The sequence below is a fragment of the Neofelis nebulosa genome, chromosome 17 (genome assembly GCF_028018385.1).
Source record: "Neofelis nebulosa isolate mNeoNeb1 chromosome 17, mNeoNeb1.pri, whole genome shotgun sequence".
Classification (NCBI taxonomy): Eukaryota; Metazoa; Chordata; class Mammalia; order Carnivora; family Felidae; genus Neofelis; species Neofelis nebulosa.
This window is the reverse complement of record NC_080798.1, coordinates 6049953-6065962: the sequence shown is the minus strand read 5'-3', so window position 1 is coordinate 6065962 and position 16010 is coordinate 6049953. Positions and strand designations below refer to the sequence as shown.

The 16010-nt window shown below is 42.6% G+C and overlaps 3 protein-coding genes and 1 pseudogene across 4 annotated transcripts in view; 3 read left to right on the top strand and 1 right to left on the bottom strand.

The window, feature by feature from the left end:
* The window catches only part of LOC131499584 (zinc finger protein 677-like), a 59451-nt gene extending 54445 nt beyond the window's left edge, over positions 1–5006 (bottom strand). The window contains exons 1-2 of one of the 2 annotated variants that reach the window (XM_058707674.1): positions 4633–5006; positions 2210–2274 (exon numbers count right to left, since the gene is read on the bottom strand). In XM_058707674.1, coding sequence (XP_058563657.1) covers positions 2210–2224 — 15 coding nt within the window. In that variant the 5' untranslated portion in view covers positions 2225–2274; positions 4633–5006. The remainder of the gene's footprint in view (positions 1–2209; positions 2275–4632) is intronic. The other variant, XM_058707675.1, reaches the window with a different exon arrangement.
* Positions 1–16010, top strand: part of LOC131499605 (zinc finger protein 677-like) — a 355569-nt gene that overhangs the window by 173557 nt on the left and 166002 nt on the right. The window lies entirely within an intron of this gene.
* LOC131499583 (zinc finger protein 665-like) overlaps positions 1–16010 on the top strand; it is a 335470-nt gene that overhangs the window by 173025 nt on the left and 146435 nt on the right. The window lies entirely within an intron of this gene.
* On the top strand, positions 11707–12564 carry LOC131500063 (vomeronasal type-1 receptor 2-like; annotated as a pseudogene).

Genomic DNA, 16010 nt, shown 5'->3' with positions numbered 1-16010 from the left:
ACCTTGAAGATTTGAAGAGTCAAAACTTTCAGGGGGTACAATGTGGAACAAAGGAAGAAGGAAATGGCAGACAAAATTAAAATTCCCTACAATCCGCAAGGACAAGCAATTGTAGAACAAGCACATAATAAACATAAAAATATGTTAAAAACAACAAAAAAGGCAGAATTACCCATGGTTGTCTACATTACAAGCTCAACTTCTCCTCGATCACACTATGATCCCTCTTACGTTTTCAAATCTTGACCCTCAAGGACTAACGCAGCTAAGCTCCATTTTCCTAAATTCCATAAACCCTCTCATCCTATGGTGCCAGTTCAAACTTGTCACTTGGGTCTGAGAATATGCTTGTATTCTTTCATATTCTGGACCTCTGGGGATTCTATCTTGGTTGGTGAAGCTGTATCACAGCATGGGGGAGAACCCAGAACACCTTCCAATCAACCAGGACTTCCAGAGAATGACTCAGAATGAACGACCACCGCTCCACTTTCAGGATGGAAGAAACCACTTCACTGTTCATCATCCTGAAGTCGCTCCACAAATGCAATTCCTAGCTCCTCATATAACATGAGGGAAGCCTAAACGCCTGTCAAACCAGGCCCGCTTCCTCTTACAACGAAGTGGTATAGCCTACACACCTGATTTGCATCTGATGGCAATGATCTCCATCACTGGTATTCATTAACCAGACAAAGGCGTTTCATAGGCCTCTTACTCATGGGGATCCAAGCCACAGTAAGCGTTATAGCCTCTGCTACCATTGCTCAAATTAGTCTTCAGCACACTGAAACTGCACATGTACTTAACCCAGTTTTGGTCAACACTATCAAAGAGCTAATAAGCGAAACTTCTACAAACAAATAATGGCACACCTCAAAGCCCTTATGGCGGCCATCCAACTTATAGAAAAAAGACAACAGGTGCTAAACCTCCATTATAACTCTGTGAAGCGGAATACTTGTACGATGTCTCCTTTTATGCCATTGCAGAATCACTCTCCAAACCACCAGACAGCAAAATACGGATCAGGTAGCCATCATGACTGTCCTCACACGCAAACTTAAGATGAAAAAAACCAAAATGGGGAGCCAGGGGGAAATAGGTTCAAGAATCCCTTAGACTTCCACAAACAGGTTAGAAAGCTTAGGGCAGAAAGCTGCCACCACGGGACAAAAGCATCCAAGGTAAAGTCATTAGCTACAGAAAAGCTTAGGGCGAAAATCTCCCACCATGGGGCGAACGTGCCCAAAGTTAGCTAGCAAGATATTGCAATGGGATCACGAGTAACTTCTTACAGCACCTGCAGGAAATTCCTTTCCATCTGACGCCAATCTACTAATGTACTTTGGTCACACACTCCACTTGCCTCCAGACCCTCTGCTTCCTACACACACAAGTTAATGTTCCTGTCTGATGGTTTCTCCACGTTCATGTGTGTAAGTACTTGTTTTCTTCATGTGTACCACATGTGTAATATCTCATGGGCTCAATAAATACTGAGAAAAAACCCCTGTTGGGGGCTCCTGTTTCCTTGCGGACATCACCCTTTCTCATATTCCATTCTGCATCTGCTCTCTTCTGGACAAGAGAGAACTCCAGTCTCATCGTCTGTGACACTGTTTGACAAGTAGGTTGGTTCTACATTTGAAAACCAATTATGTTAATAAACCAAGACACCCTCTCTACTTCTCATTCCTACTTTCAACTTTCTATTCTATTCCAAAGTATTAATATCGTGGAGTCAGAAGCACAATGAGTCCCTGGTTTAACATCAAAATGCATTTGTAAAACCGGATGAAGTAAATTTCCAGCACTCTTATTTTCCAGGGTTCCTCAGGTACTTTTGCACATTAATACATGACTTACATACATAATCTCTTTAATCCTGGTTTATATGAGCTGAAAAAGGATCCAGGAGGGATCTCTGAAGAATCCTTCCTGAAGATACCAAAGAGCTAACTCCCTATCTCCAGTCCTAGCCTGTGTAGAACAACATTCCCAGGATGACCACCTAACAGGTGCCTCTTCCCAAGTTCCGCGTCACTTGGTCACAGTTAAGATGAAATATGCATGGAGAGGAGGGGAGATTGGGAGAAAGCCCTGGGTGTGAGTAAACAACTCAGGCAGGACACCTCACAGACAGACAAGATTAACAAGTCCAAAGTGACATTTTAGGAAGAAAAATCAACAAAAAATGGGATTTTACCTGGAAAAGAGCCATTCCTTCTTTTTTCCCTCTTCTTCTGGTCTTCCTTCTCAAGTAAGGTTATACTGTGTGACAAAAAGGATGTTGTTTAATTTTCAGAATCAACATAACCCCATCCTCTGCCACAATATACATATGGGGAGAAACTTGCCATGGGAAAAAGGCCTTTGCTGCCCACTGCAACAGGAGGGATGCGGGGACAATAAGGTCCTATGTGGAGGCCAACAAGTGCATTTTTTACCCACTTCTTCACGAAGGCCTCCCCTACCGCTCAAACTTACACACTCCACTGCAACTGCATTGTCTTGTCTACCTGGCACTTGGCCAAAGGGAATGGGCTCATTTAAGTTCTTCGCTCCTCCCTAGGTAGCCCGCATCCAAGGAATGGATGATGCAGGTCGGAGAAGCCTGTCCGTGCCATCAATATGGACCAACTCTTAAGGGCCACCCAGCTCCAGAGCTCCCTGGAAGCCATACTGAGAAGTTTAGACCTTTGTCCTGATGCTGATGGGAAGCCTGTAAGAGAGTTTAATGTCAAAAGACGACACAATCAAATTTTTAAGATTTAGCCAGGATACACAGAGGGTGGAGGTGACAGAGGCACATCCCGGTCTCTGAGCTATGCTCCTGCTTCTTTCTTAGTGGCTTTCGATATTTTTGGAACTGGGTCACATTGTGAACTCCCATTATAACTGCACACTCTCTCCCACAACACTACCAAAGACGCACCTAGTTTTGAAAATCATTTCACGCATCTTATTAACTCAGGTTCAGAATTCTTGGTCTATTGTCTCCTGTTACAGGTGGGTCCATCGGGGGTTAGCGGGGCAGTTAATTTGCCAAGTTACCCTGAAGAAGTCTCAGTTGAATGAGCAGAACTGGGTGTAAGAAATCTCTGAAAAGGCGGCCTGGACAGGTTGAAGTAGAAAGGCCTTGTCCTAATTCCAGATTACCTTTCATGTTCCTGAAGGAGAGAAGCTTCTCTTTTATGGGTTTAAGCAAACCCAAGCATTTAATTCCTCTTTTCCAGAAAAGCTATATGAAATTACAAATAGTTACTGCTCCTGGAAAACATGAAAAAGGGTCACCTGTGGGCACGAGGTCTGAACACTCTCTGTATTATGAACGGATGAGCTCTGCTGGAACCAAGTTCCACATCAATCAAGACCACCCTTCAACATCTGTACAGAGAAGACAGAGGGGACTTGAGGGGATCATCCACTTAGCTGGAGAACTCAGCTCAAAGCTTGATAATTTATAAACTGCCTTAACGCAAGAAGAGAACTGCTGAATTATTAAATTAGCACACTAAACTAGGTTTTGAGTGTTAAAAGGTTACCACCATCCTTAACGGATGTGTAATGAAATACCATAAAGTTCTTTAACAGATATCAAAGAATCCTTGCAACATATGGTAGAGTAGAAAGCATATAAAACTCTTACTCTGAACAATAAAATTACAAGAAAAAATAATTTGGAAGTTGAAAAGCTCTCCAGTGGAATCTGAGATTAAAGTCACAACAAGTGTGAGGATACATCAAATTCAGAAAAGAATGCCATGAGCCACGAAAAAAGGGGGAGAGACAAACAGTATTGTTAACAATGGCCACCGTAAAAGCACCATGTGGTTACAGAAAGTCCCCTTTAACTGACAGTTCTAGTCCCCCTGGATGAGGAGGGGTTGCCCATGGCATTATCTTCTGATGCAATGCTAGAAAGTGCAGATGCCTCAAACATCAGGTTTCACACTCTCAATCTCTTCTCCACAACTGAAACAATTCACCAAATGTTAGATTAACGAGGTCATAAAACTTCAAGTCGGTACTTCACAACTTGATATCCTCGGTTCTTCACTAGGGTTTGGGTCCTGTGCCTTGTCTGTGACCCCTACGCGTTTTCTTCTCTGTAGAAGTCTGTGTCCTTGTTTCTCTTCAGTCCTTTTGTCCATTTCCGTTTCCCTCCGTCGCTATTCCTCCTCCAACAGACAGTTTCACCCTATTCTGCGGCAGCCTGTGTCAATCCCCTCCGGTTTTTCTCCCCACACTTTCTGATGACCCTCTAACTCCGCAGATTTCTGCGTCCTTCCCCGCCATCTCCGTCCACACCCAGACGGACGGCCACCCTGCGGCCAACGGCCTGCACCCACCTCCCTAGTGACCACTGTGCCCGACGCAGTATGGGGTTGGGGGCACGGGGGACACTCGGCAGTCAGAGAAAGGTTCTGAGCAGGAAAGTGACCGGCAAGGATATCGGGGTCTGCAAGGGCCACAGGCAGAACGGCTTGGCCCGAACCTGCCTCGGAGCGATTTTAACCGAAAACGACCACAGACCCCTGGGACCCGCCCCGAGAGAAAGGACTCGGAACGTCTTAGCCAGGCCGCGAGCGATGAAAGGGAGAAGACGGTTCAAGAATTTTACCTTACCAGGCGACCCCGGAACCTGGGGTGGAGCCCCAGGCACTGAGCAGCGCAACCGCTGGTGCGAACCAGAAAAATGGAGACTCGCTCACCCCACAGCGCACGTTGCCCTGCTGGATCAGCTTCCGGGGCTGCAGAAAATGGCGCACGCGCGTGCGTCGCGGGGCGGTGCCGGGGCGTGTCCAGGACACATCCGGTGGGGCGGGTCCAGCGCACCACTCTCCTCCCAGCGTCTGCGGGTCTGTTTTCTCTTCCGGCCGCGCGGTTTCGGGTTCCGCTTTTGGATTCCGTCCAATCCCGCGGGTGTCGTTTCGAGCCAGGCTGGGTGCAACCTCAGGGAAGGGTGGGTCGCTTCTGTTGGGAGCGGCGGTATTTCACAAGTTGAGCCCGGTGCCCGGGGAAGCAATTTTTTTTTGGGGGGGGGGGCGGGTTGGGGTGGGGGGGTGAGAGAAAAGTGTTTAGAGAGCCGTGGACATGCGCTCTAGGGGGGAGGCGGAGCAGTGTGGGGACCTGGCGCCCGGGGTCCTCGTGGGTCGACTGAGACCCGGATAGTGACAGCTCCTTGTTTAATAAAGTAAAAGCCGGGGTGGTCAGTGTCGGTGATGGACGCTAGAATGCGACACGCACAACTGTTCTGGGGGGCGGGGGGCGCCTGTGTGGCTCAGTAGGTTAAGCCTGACTTTGGTTCTGGTCCTGATCTCCCTATGGTGGGTTGGAGCCTCCCATCGGGCTCTGTGCTGACACCTCAGAGCTTGGAGCCTGCTTTGGATTCTGTCTCCTCTCTCTGCCCCTACCTCGCTCGCACTCTCTCTCTTTCAAAAATAAAATAAACATTAAAAGAAATAAACACTGTCCTGTGGGAATTGTGCTGTTCGGTATTAACTCGTCCTCAGACTTTTCACTCAACTGTCACTTCTCGCCATCCCTTGGACTGCACTCCAGGCTTTCCCCGCCGGGCCTTGGGCTGTGGGACGGAGCGCTGGCACGTTGCTTTAAAGGAATAAAAGTTCCTGTGTCAATGGGTGTTGATTAATCTCTCTCTCTTAAATTTGATATTCAACTCCACACCTCTCCAGATGAATTACAAATCCGAATGTCTTTGAGACCTACCAGTGGGACCTGTATGTGCTTAAGCCCTTAATTGCCAAATTTCATTGCAATTTTGGGGCGCCTGGGTGGCGCAGTCGGTTAAGCGTCCGACTTCAGCCAGGTCACGATCTCGCGGTCTGTGAGTTCGAGCCCCGCGTCAGGCTCTGGGCTGATGGCTCGGAGCCTGGAGCCTGTTTCCGATTCTGTGTCTCCCTCTCTCTGCCCCTCCCCCATTCATGCTCTGTCTCTCTCTGTCCCAAAAATAAATAAAAAAAATAAAAAAATAAAAGTGTAAAAAAAAAAAATTTCATTGCAATTTTAATTAAACAAATTGTTCTCAGGTATTTTAGAAGTCTATTTTTTTCTTGAAAATTAGAGTTTTAAAAATTTATTTATTTTGAGAGAGAGCACGGGAGGGAATGCAAGCGGGAAGGGGCAGAGAGCTAGATCTAGAATCCCAAGCAGGCTCTGAGCAGAGCCCTCTGTACACCGCCCCTCACCCCATGTCTGGACTGGCTATCACAAAAGATATGACCTCAGCCGAAACCCAGAGTCCCTGGCTTAGCCAACTGAGACACCCAGGTACCCAGAAAATTAGATATTTTAACTGATCCTTTTGTTTTCTGTTTCTGATTGCTTGGTGTCAAGGGCCAATAAGGAAGCTTCTAAAAGGTGGACTCCTTCAGAGAGATGTAACTTTTCCTAGTACTGATGCAATACTGGTTTTGAAGTATTTCCACAAACATGTGATAAGGATTTCTGTTCTGTACGTAAATGGTGCAAGCAAACTCTACCACTAGTGTTTCACGTTTTCAGCAGCGTCATATACACTCTTAATAATTTTTAATAGGAAATGTGCCAGTTGATAGCTCCTCTTCTGTTTCCTGTGGAAATTCTGAAGGTGGTGCTGGCTGCATTTGCTTTTCACATCCTCTCTATTATGTGACTGACCCTTCCAGGGCTTAAATCTCTGCAAGGAGTGAATTAAAAAGTAACTACTCATTGTCTAACAGTTTACAATAGTTTATAGGTATCTTGTCATTTTAGACAGTTGGGTATTCCTTCTGCAGCGTGCAGAGACGATCCTGGACACAATTAAGGTCAGGGCTCCAGAGAACAAAAGGGCTGACTGTTAAGAAAAAAAAAAGGGGGGGGGCGCCTGGGTGGCTTGGTCGGTTAAGTGGCCGACTTCGGCTCAGGTCATGATCTCGTGGTCCGTGAGTTCGAGCCCCCGCGTCGGGCTCTGTGCTGACAGCTCAGAGCCTGGAGCCTGTTTCAGATTCTGTGTCTCCCTCTCTCTGTGACCCTCCCCCGTTCATGCTCTGTCTCCCTCTGTCTCAAAAATAAATAAACGTTTAAAAAATTAAAAAAAAAAAAAAGAAAGAAACACAAACATGGAGTGATTAGAGCACAGGGGTTCAGCTCCCACCAACTGGGATTTTCAGAAAGAGCCAAATGACATGAAAAGGTGGAAGAGGGAGCTTAAAAAGACACAAAGGTGCTTACCAAGACAAGGATGCCTTGGGTAGACCTCACCTCTGGGGAAATTCTGGAGATGTTGTTCCTGTAAATGTGCTGGACCCACTGCTTGTATCTTAGAAGCTTGAAAACTAGGGAGATACTGCCCCAGGGCATGAATCCCAAATGTCTGACAGGAGGGAAGGTTAAAAGTGGTGATCCTGTGATCTTGGTATTCAGCACCCCCAGTCATGTTTCTATGTGATGTTTTCTCGGTTCAGTCAGTCACAGGAAGATTAAAGTGGTATTTACCACCAAGTTACGATTGGGCAGCTGACTGTTAGAGAGGCACGCAGAGCCTCTATTTTAAGTTCTATCATCTTGGAGTTCCTGGGGCCAATCGTGATGTCCTGGAAGACACTCAAGAAGCAGGTGCTGCCAATGGATACACCACTGGCCACTCGGAACATACAAAACAAGTTGCATCAAAACTCAATGAGGACGTTTTTGTGCCTATTCTTCAGTATTCTGTAAGATTTTTACAGTCACATTGATAGTTTGAAGAAACTGATCGTATCTATATCAGGATCAAACTAAATTTATAAATTAGCTAAAGGAGAATTGACCTTTCTATAATATTGAGTTTTTCCACCCAAGAACATGATGTAAATTTCCATTCATTTATTTCTCCTTTCCTATATTTCAGGAATTTTTTTTCCCCATATAGGCTTTACACATTTTTGTTAGATTCATTCCTGGTTACTTTATTTCATTTTATTTTTTTTACAACAATATTTGTTTGTATGTTTGTTCATTTATTTGAGAGAGAGAGAGAGAGAGAGAGAGAGAGAGAGAGAAAGGGGGGGAGAGAGAGAATCCCAAGCAAGCTCGATGTTCAGCACAACAAGACACAGGGCTCAATCCCATGACCCTGGGATCACAACCTGAGCTGAAATTAAAAGTCATATTCTTAACTGACTGAGTCCCCTATTCCCCTCTTTCATTTTATATTACACTTTTGTAATTGGAGACACTCCTGCTAAAACTCATAAATGATTCTTTGTTGTACATAGGCTATTGTACAAACATATGCTATGTACAGGGGCACCTGGGTGGCTTACTTGGTAGGGCCTGCCACTCTTGACCTCAGGATCATGACCCATGTTGGTTGTAGTGATTACTTAAAAATATAATCTTAAAAATAATACCCTATGTACAAAAGCCTATTGTTTTTGTATATCAGCAGTATAACCCATTAGCATACTGAATAGTTTTTCCAAGTGGATCTTCTATGAGTTCCTTTATGTTTCCAGAGGTATACTTGCATCATATGAAAACATAATTCTAGGTCTTTCTTTCGAATTCCTCTGCCATTTTAAATGGCCCTGGCTAACCCTGCAACACAGTGATAAATAAATAGAACAGGTGATCACGTACTTTTTTTACTGTGGTTTTCTGGCCTTAGTGGAATATCTCTAGTGATTTCCTATGAGCAGGATGAAGACTTTGTTTTCTCAAGTTTGGAAAGATTCTAAAGAATTTCCTAGTGTTTTGATTTCACATTCTTACATGATGAATTCTTCCAAAAATGTTTTTTAACTATGAGTAAGATTTCTTGATTTCTCTTCATAAATATGATGAAGCATACTAATGAACTTCCTAATAATGAATCATTCTTGAATTGGAGACACGAATTTCTTTGCTCATCATATTTTTATTTTATTTCTCAGGGGTTTGGGGCTACATTATTTTACATGGTACCATCTGTAGGAAAAGGTGACATCTTTCTGTGGTATTCTTTTTGGTACAAACTTTAGGATGCTTTAGTTACAGAATTGTATGTGATGTATAAAGATAATTTGGAAATGTTACTTCCTCTTTGATGTTCTTGAATTGAGTAAGTAGCATTAGCTTACCTGGTATTTAAAAGAATGGAAGAATCTGGCGGCTAATCTGATCCAGGTGCTTTTATTCATAAGGGACTCTGATAAATGTCTTCCTCTTCTCTATGGATTTTGATCTGTTTAAATTCCCTCCTACTGAAGTCAATTTTGGCAAAATGTATTTTCCTAGTAAATGTCCATTTTATATAGGCTTTCTAGTTAATTTGTTTTGAGTTGGGGAAGTGGAACAAGTTATTTTTAATCTCACTTACTGACCTCATGTCCTTTATTTCCACTTATTGAAAATTTAAAATGAATTGCAGATATTGAAAATTTTAAAACTAGAACATCCTTCTTGAGTCATTTGGAGGATTCTTTCTCTCTACCCGTAAGTTAAATGGTGGTGGTACTTGGGTCTGAAGACTAACAAAGAATTAGACAGGAGTAAAAGAAATTCTCAGGGAGGCACAGAATCCAATGAGGCTGGTCTTTAGTGGCTCAGACCTCGGCATTTCCTCCTTCCATGTGAGACCCTGTCTGCTTCCAGAAATAACGGAAAAGGAAGAGTCTCTCTCAAACACTCCAACAGTCACTTTGGATATGTTCACTAGAAACTTCTAATAGATCCTGGTAATTAAAGAGTTTTTCAGAACCGTTCTCAGTTCCCCAAGTGTTGAACTATCATTGTCACTACAGCTGACATGATGACGGCAATTCTTTGGGGAGGTGAAGTCACAGAATCACTAACCTCTATCTCAGGGTTTGGCTTCCTCCCTCCCACACATGCTTTGCCTGCTACTTTACACCCAGCTTCCAGTCCTGGCAGCAGGAAGGAGTCTGTGAGAATCTTCTAGTTTAGTGTGAGAGCACAGTCTCTAAGGTTGGGAGATGCAGCAGGAATCTGGGTAGGTGAGCATGTCTGGGAAAGAATCTTCTGGCACAGGCTGAGCTTGAGAGAGACTGCTCAATCAGTGCATGACTGCTGATGATGTAATTCACCAAAATCCTCCTTGAAGGGGTGCTTTGTGTTTGATCCAAGTGCTGTCAGAGGCTGAATTTTATGCTGCTTCAAGATTATAATTTCAGGTAGCACTGGGATGGCTCAGTCGTTTACACATCCAACTCTCGACCTCAGCTCAGTTCTTGATCTCAGGGTCATGAGTTCCAACCCCTCACTGGGCAGGGACAGTCTACTTAAAAAAAAAATCATACTTTCAGAATTTGTCTGCTATTCAATACCATGAGCAAGAGTCACAGAGACATTTTCAGGAGCAATACTGGGAGCCCTGGGAACGCATGTGCATGTTACAATAAGTATGATGGAACTAACTGAAATACCTGATTCACAGCAGAAACAGTGTGACTGAATGCGAACTGCTGAAATTTACTCTTCTGTAACTTGAGTTTCATGTGCTTAATGGAGACAGTAAATGTGTCTCTACTGAAAATCTCTGTGGACTCTTGATATGTGAGAGAATCTTCTTTCCTAAAATTAGGAAAGATCCTTTAAGAAAAAGATAACATCACTATAGAGGGTTTTAAAGAGCAAAGTATTAAGGACTTTATTTTTCCATTTTAATTTCATTTTAAAATAATAAATTAATTAAAAATATAATCTCATCAAGAAAAAAAAAGCAATTTTAAGCCATGTTTCTTCTGGTGAAAATCACTTCAATAGTATTCCCAGCTCACCACTCACCTATCTTGCTTTTCAATTCATTAGATGCCCATGATTCCAAGTCTTCAAATTCCATATTGCAGATTTATTTATTTACTTATTTTAATAGCTTTTCCAAATCAAATATCGATTTGAGTTTCCATTTGTTTACTCTAAAACAAGAAACATACAGGGATGTGATCTTTAAATAGGATTAACTTATTTTATGCCCTAACATGCTTTATCACTATGTGATATTTCATGTCCTATATGTTAGCACACAGTGCAGTTCAGCACAATAATTTGTTATGGATGCCATTGCCCTTTTGGTCCAGGAAAAAAATGAAATGAGTTCAGCTACTATCCTAACAGTTGTCTACATTAAAAAAATCTGACTGGCTCATATAAAACTATTCAGTGCAAGTATAATTTATTAAGACCTTTGAATATTCACTCCTTAGTTACATTCGTTATAAAGGATACTTAAACAAAAGTGGGAAATGATCAAACCAGGTTTATTAAGTAAAATAAATTTAAAATATGAGAAGGCATCTGTATGTGTGTTTATGCCCATAACGAGGTTCCTGGCAGACTATAGTATAGTAGGAAGCATTCGTGTCATTGCAACTAGGCTACCCAGGTTCAAATCCTGATTCTACTACTATTTACACGAGTCACTTAACTTCCCATGGTTAAATTCTCCTCGTCTATAGAATGAGAGTAATGTTAGTTCCTAACTCATAGGGTTGTGAATATTATATAAGTTGCAATAGGGAAAGCAGTAATAACAGTGACCCACACATTGTAAGTGCTATAAAAAGACACACATGTAACTTTGGACATCTCTTAACAAAAGACAATACAGTTTAGATGTTCATTCTGAAGGGAAAGGAAAGGTAAGTGGACATTTTATTTTCCATGAAGTCTGAAACACCTTTTCAGGCAGACCTAGCTGCCTGTGAATTTGAATACTGTGTTCTAAATAATGATAGAATGGCCTCAGTGCATTTGTATATAGCAGTGATCTTCCTATCCCACATTGTCATTAGAATCCTGGGCAATTTCTCCCTCTTCTATCATTAGATGTCCCTTTGCTTCAGAGGATGCAAGGCAAACCCATGAATTTGATTCTCAGGCACTTGACTATAGCCAACTCCTTGCACATTCTCTCTAGAGGAATCCCAGAGACCATGGCACCTCTAGGGCTGAAACATTTCACCAATCATTATGGATGCTATGTTCTTTTATGTGTTCACAGAGTGGCCAGAGGTACGTCCATTTGTGTCTTTCAGGCCATCATGATCAGCCCTGGGAACTCAAGGCAGACAGAGCTTAAAGTGAAAGCTCCAAAATACATTGGCCCCTCCACTATCCTGTGTAGGGTGTTCCACATGTTCGTAAACATGTTTTTTTCCTATTTATATGACTGGTAAATGGAACAACAAAACTATTACCAAAAGAAGTGGTTTGGTATATTGTTCTGCTTCACAGCGTAGAGACAAGATCACAGGCTCATTAGATGCAGCAATGACATCTTTCCATGACATTTTGTGTTTGGGACACATGACCCTGCCCAGAAACTCCATGGTTTTTCTCCTTCATAGGCACAAACAGAGGGTCCAGGGTATCATTAGGAATAATCTCTCCCCGAGACCCTCCAGTGATACCATGAGACCAGAGCTACCCAAAGCATCCTTGTTTTGGTGACCACCTTTGTATGGTTTTATGCTGTTTTGTCCATCATTTGTTTACTTGGCTCTCTTGGATAATTCTAGTTGGTGGCTGGTGAATGTCGCTGTACTAATCACTGTGTGGTTTTCAATACTAGCCCTTTGTTCTCACGAACCATGACCCCACTATATTCAGGCTGTATCTTGTCTTCTGTGGAGGAAATACTTAATTCCCTATCTCATCAGGGAATTATGAATCTTCTTCCACCTGTTCAGTCATGGATGCATTGAGACCTCAAAGAATGTTAAGAACAAACATGTGCCATCTTTATTACAGAGAGAGGGGTGAACAGGACACATTGACACTAGCCTAATATGAAGTAGTAAAGAGCATGGTACGTGAAATCTTCTGTAATCAATATGTGTGTACTTTTATAATTGTATTTTATTATTGGTAATAGTGCCTAAGTTAAGATTCCATAAAAGAGTCCTGAAATACTGTGAACATACTGGAAATATGTTTGAATGTGTAACTTTCAAATTAAGATATTAAATTTTCTAAGACATTAAATTCCAATTATCCAGGAATTGTAAATCCTGATTTGTGATGCAAATGGCCTGGAGTGAACGTGGAGGGAAAACTAGGTTTTACTTATTGTTGGCTTTGGAGGCTATGTTGTGAATATTATGCCTCATATCTAAGAGAAATTGGAGATGTTTCAATATGATAATGTTTATGGAGCAAGATGAGGGTATGAAAATATTTTCTGCTCAACATTTGAAGAGTAAACTGCAGTGGACAAAGAACATAGGAAGAGTTGTCAGCTAAATTTTCCAAAAAGTGCAGGTGTGAGGCAGCCAGTAAACAGATTGGGTATGTGGGAAAAGACTGAATGGACTGTTGAAATGTTTAGAAGGTAGATTGTTCTGTGTTAAATCTTGATGGCAGTTGGATGTGTTGGCTAGAAAGAGATTTCAAGATGGACTTCTGCTTTTCCAACCTGACGATACAAGATGTTACAGAGGACCATTTCATCAAGCTTGGTGCAGGAGACGAGTAGCAATTTGAAGGTAGAGTATATGAACATATTTTGTTTAACAAGGGTAGTATTGCTTTTGAAAACACCATCAAGGCAATGTAGACACCATTGAAAGGGGAAAAAGAAGAGGTAACTGAAACCTAGAACTATTTAAGGAGGGCCTGACTGGCTCAATCAGTATAGCATGCATCCCTTAATCTCTGGATTGTGACTTTGAGCTCCATATTGGGTGTAGAGATTACGTAAAAATAGAACATTTCTTAAATGAAATATTTTAGAGGTACCTAGGTGGCTCAGTCCACTGGGGATCTGACTTTGGCATGGGTCATGAACTCACCATTCGTGAGTTCCCCCACAGAACTTCAAAAAAGGGACTGGACACCTGTGAAAGCCACCTACACGATCAGATGGAATCACTCAGCAGCACAGCCTCTGGGGAGAGTTAGGAGTCTGTCTGGAGATTGAGTTCAGTCATATGGCCAATGATTTAATCATTCATGCCTAGGTAGTGACGCTTGGATTAAACACCTGGAGACGATACTGGGAGTTTATTGGTGGGGGACAAAAGCTACTGTATGGGGAGTCCTCCCAAACCTTGCTCTATGGATGCCTTCATCTGGATCTTTACTGCTATCCTTTATAATAAAATGAGAAATGACAAAACTAAAACAATTTAGTAATGAGTTTGCTGTCTTTTATTCCAGGGAAGACAACCCTTGATTGAGAGGAGGACAGAGCCTCACATGCAGTGAGTGGAGTGCTCTTCCTGGGGGATTTGGGGCAAGATTGAGTTTTAGAAGAGGCAGTGCAGAAACAGTGCATGATTGGCTAGGAGGTCAGGGATTTCCTTATAAGGAAGACTAGCAGGTGTTTTCTAGGGCATGGTCAGCCACCTGAAACTGAGTTGGAGGACTGTGATTGGCTCCCTTGCTGGATGTGTCACATAAGAGCAGGCTGATTTAGGTTTAGATTTGTAATGTGAGTGGGGCCACTGGGGTGGCCTCCATTTTTGTGGGTCCCAATATATGAGTTAACTTTATCAAGGATTATCATACATATAGCAATTTCAGAGTTCTGTGAGTCTTTCCAGCAAATATTGAAGACCAGGGCTCAGAGGAAGCCTTAAATTTGTAGTTGGCTGGAGATGCACAGGAGGTTTGGGAATGCCTGACTTGTAACTGGTGTCTGAAGTGGGGGCAGTCCTGGAAAGGACTTTGCCCTTAACTTGTGGGGTCTCTACTAACACCAGATAAAGTCAGAATTACACTGAATCGCAGGACACCCAGTTGGTATCAGAGATTTGGCAACAGGAGGCAGGAGCTCTTTCAGGTTTGGCTATTATGTCCCTTTGATATGTCCCCATTTTTTTTTTTTTATTACTTCCTTACTCTTAACATTCTGCCATTACAAGATCCTCCGGCCACATCTTGTATTTTCCCTGCTCCTGCCATAGAATCAGCCATAATTACAAGGAGGCTTTTTTATTTTTTTAAGAGAATAGTGTTAGAAACCAAGATGTGGGTGCTGAGTGTTCTCCTTGCTACTGGGATGTCATTGCTGTTAAGACTCTCTGAGTAGAATGACCTGGGAATAACCTATTCACACCCATATCTATAGTTGTCTCTTTACCTGTCAGTTTATTTGCATAACTACAGCTAACTGTTCTCATACTGATGTCCCTGACTCTGTTCCCATACTTCAGGGTTCATTTTAGCCTTTCCCCCTTGCTTTTCTGTCCCTATCTGTATTTACCAAGTACTATGGCATCTTATGCCTTTGAAGAGTTTTGCATCTATTTCTCTACGGTCCCATGCTCTCTGCACACTGCCTATAACCCCCTCCCTCTAGCCTCATTTGGACCCTGCTCTATCACATGCCTCCAACCTTCCAACTCTGCCCCGTTCACTTGCACCTGCAGTGGCAATGCTCACAGCACTTTAAGATACTGCATGTGGTAAATATCATTTTTGGGGGTTGTTGCAGGGATGGAATGAGTAAAAAACGTGAAAAGTTGGAGGCATTTTCAGGCATCCAAGGTCAGGAGATTCCTGTATTCTTTCAACATGTGAGCACATTGTGGAGACACACATGTGCATGCAGACTCTTTGAATGTAATTACATACACGGGACTGGGAATGTAGGAGTACGGATGAGTGTGTGTAAACGTGTGTGCTTGTATTTCACGAGTGTGTGCATGAGTGTGTTTGCTGTGAAGTGCATGTGAGTGTCAGTGGGTAAATGTATATGGCTGTGCATTTGAGTGTATGTTGCGCATATGCATGTGTGTTTGCATCTATGTGTAATGCTTGTGTGTGTGTGCGTGTGTGTGTGAACTAAGGAATGTCTGCCATCATGGTCTAGTGTCTGACTTGGAAATGAGGAGTATTTGATTACATATTTGTTTGTAGTGAAAACAAGGGATTAGGATTTTCATGTCGTTCTGGTGAATGTGCCTCTTTATGATTAGGAAATAGATTTCATTTTCCCCAGTCATATTGCTTGGTCTTGAAATTACTTTGATCTTAATATAGCTATTTTTTTATAGCATTTGTTTATCTTTTGTTCAAGAGTTTACTTTGTGTCCTTA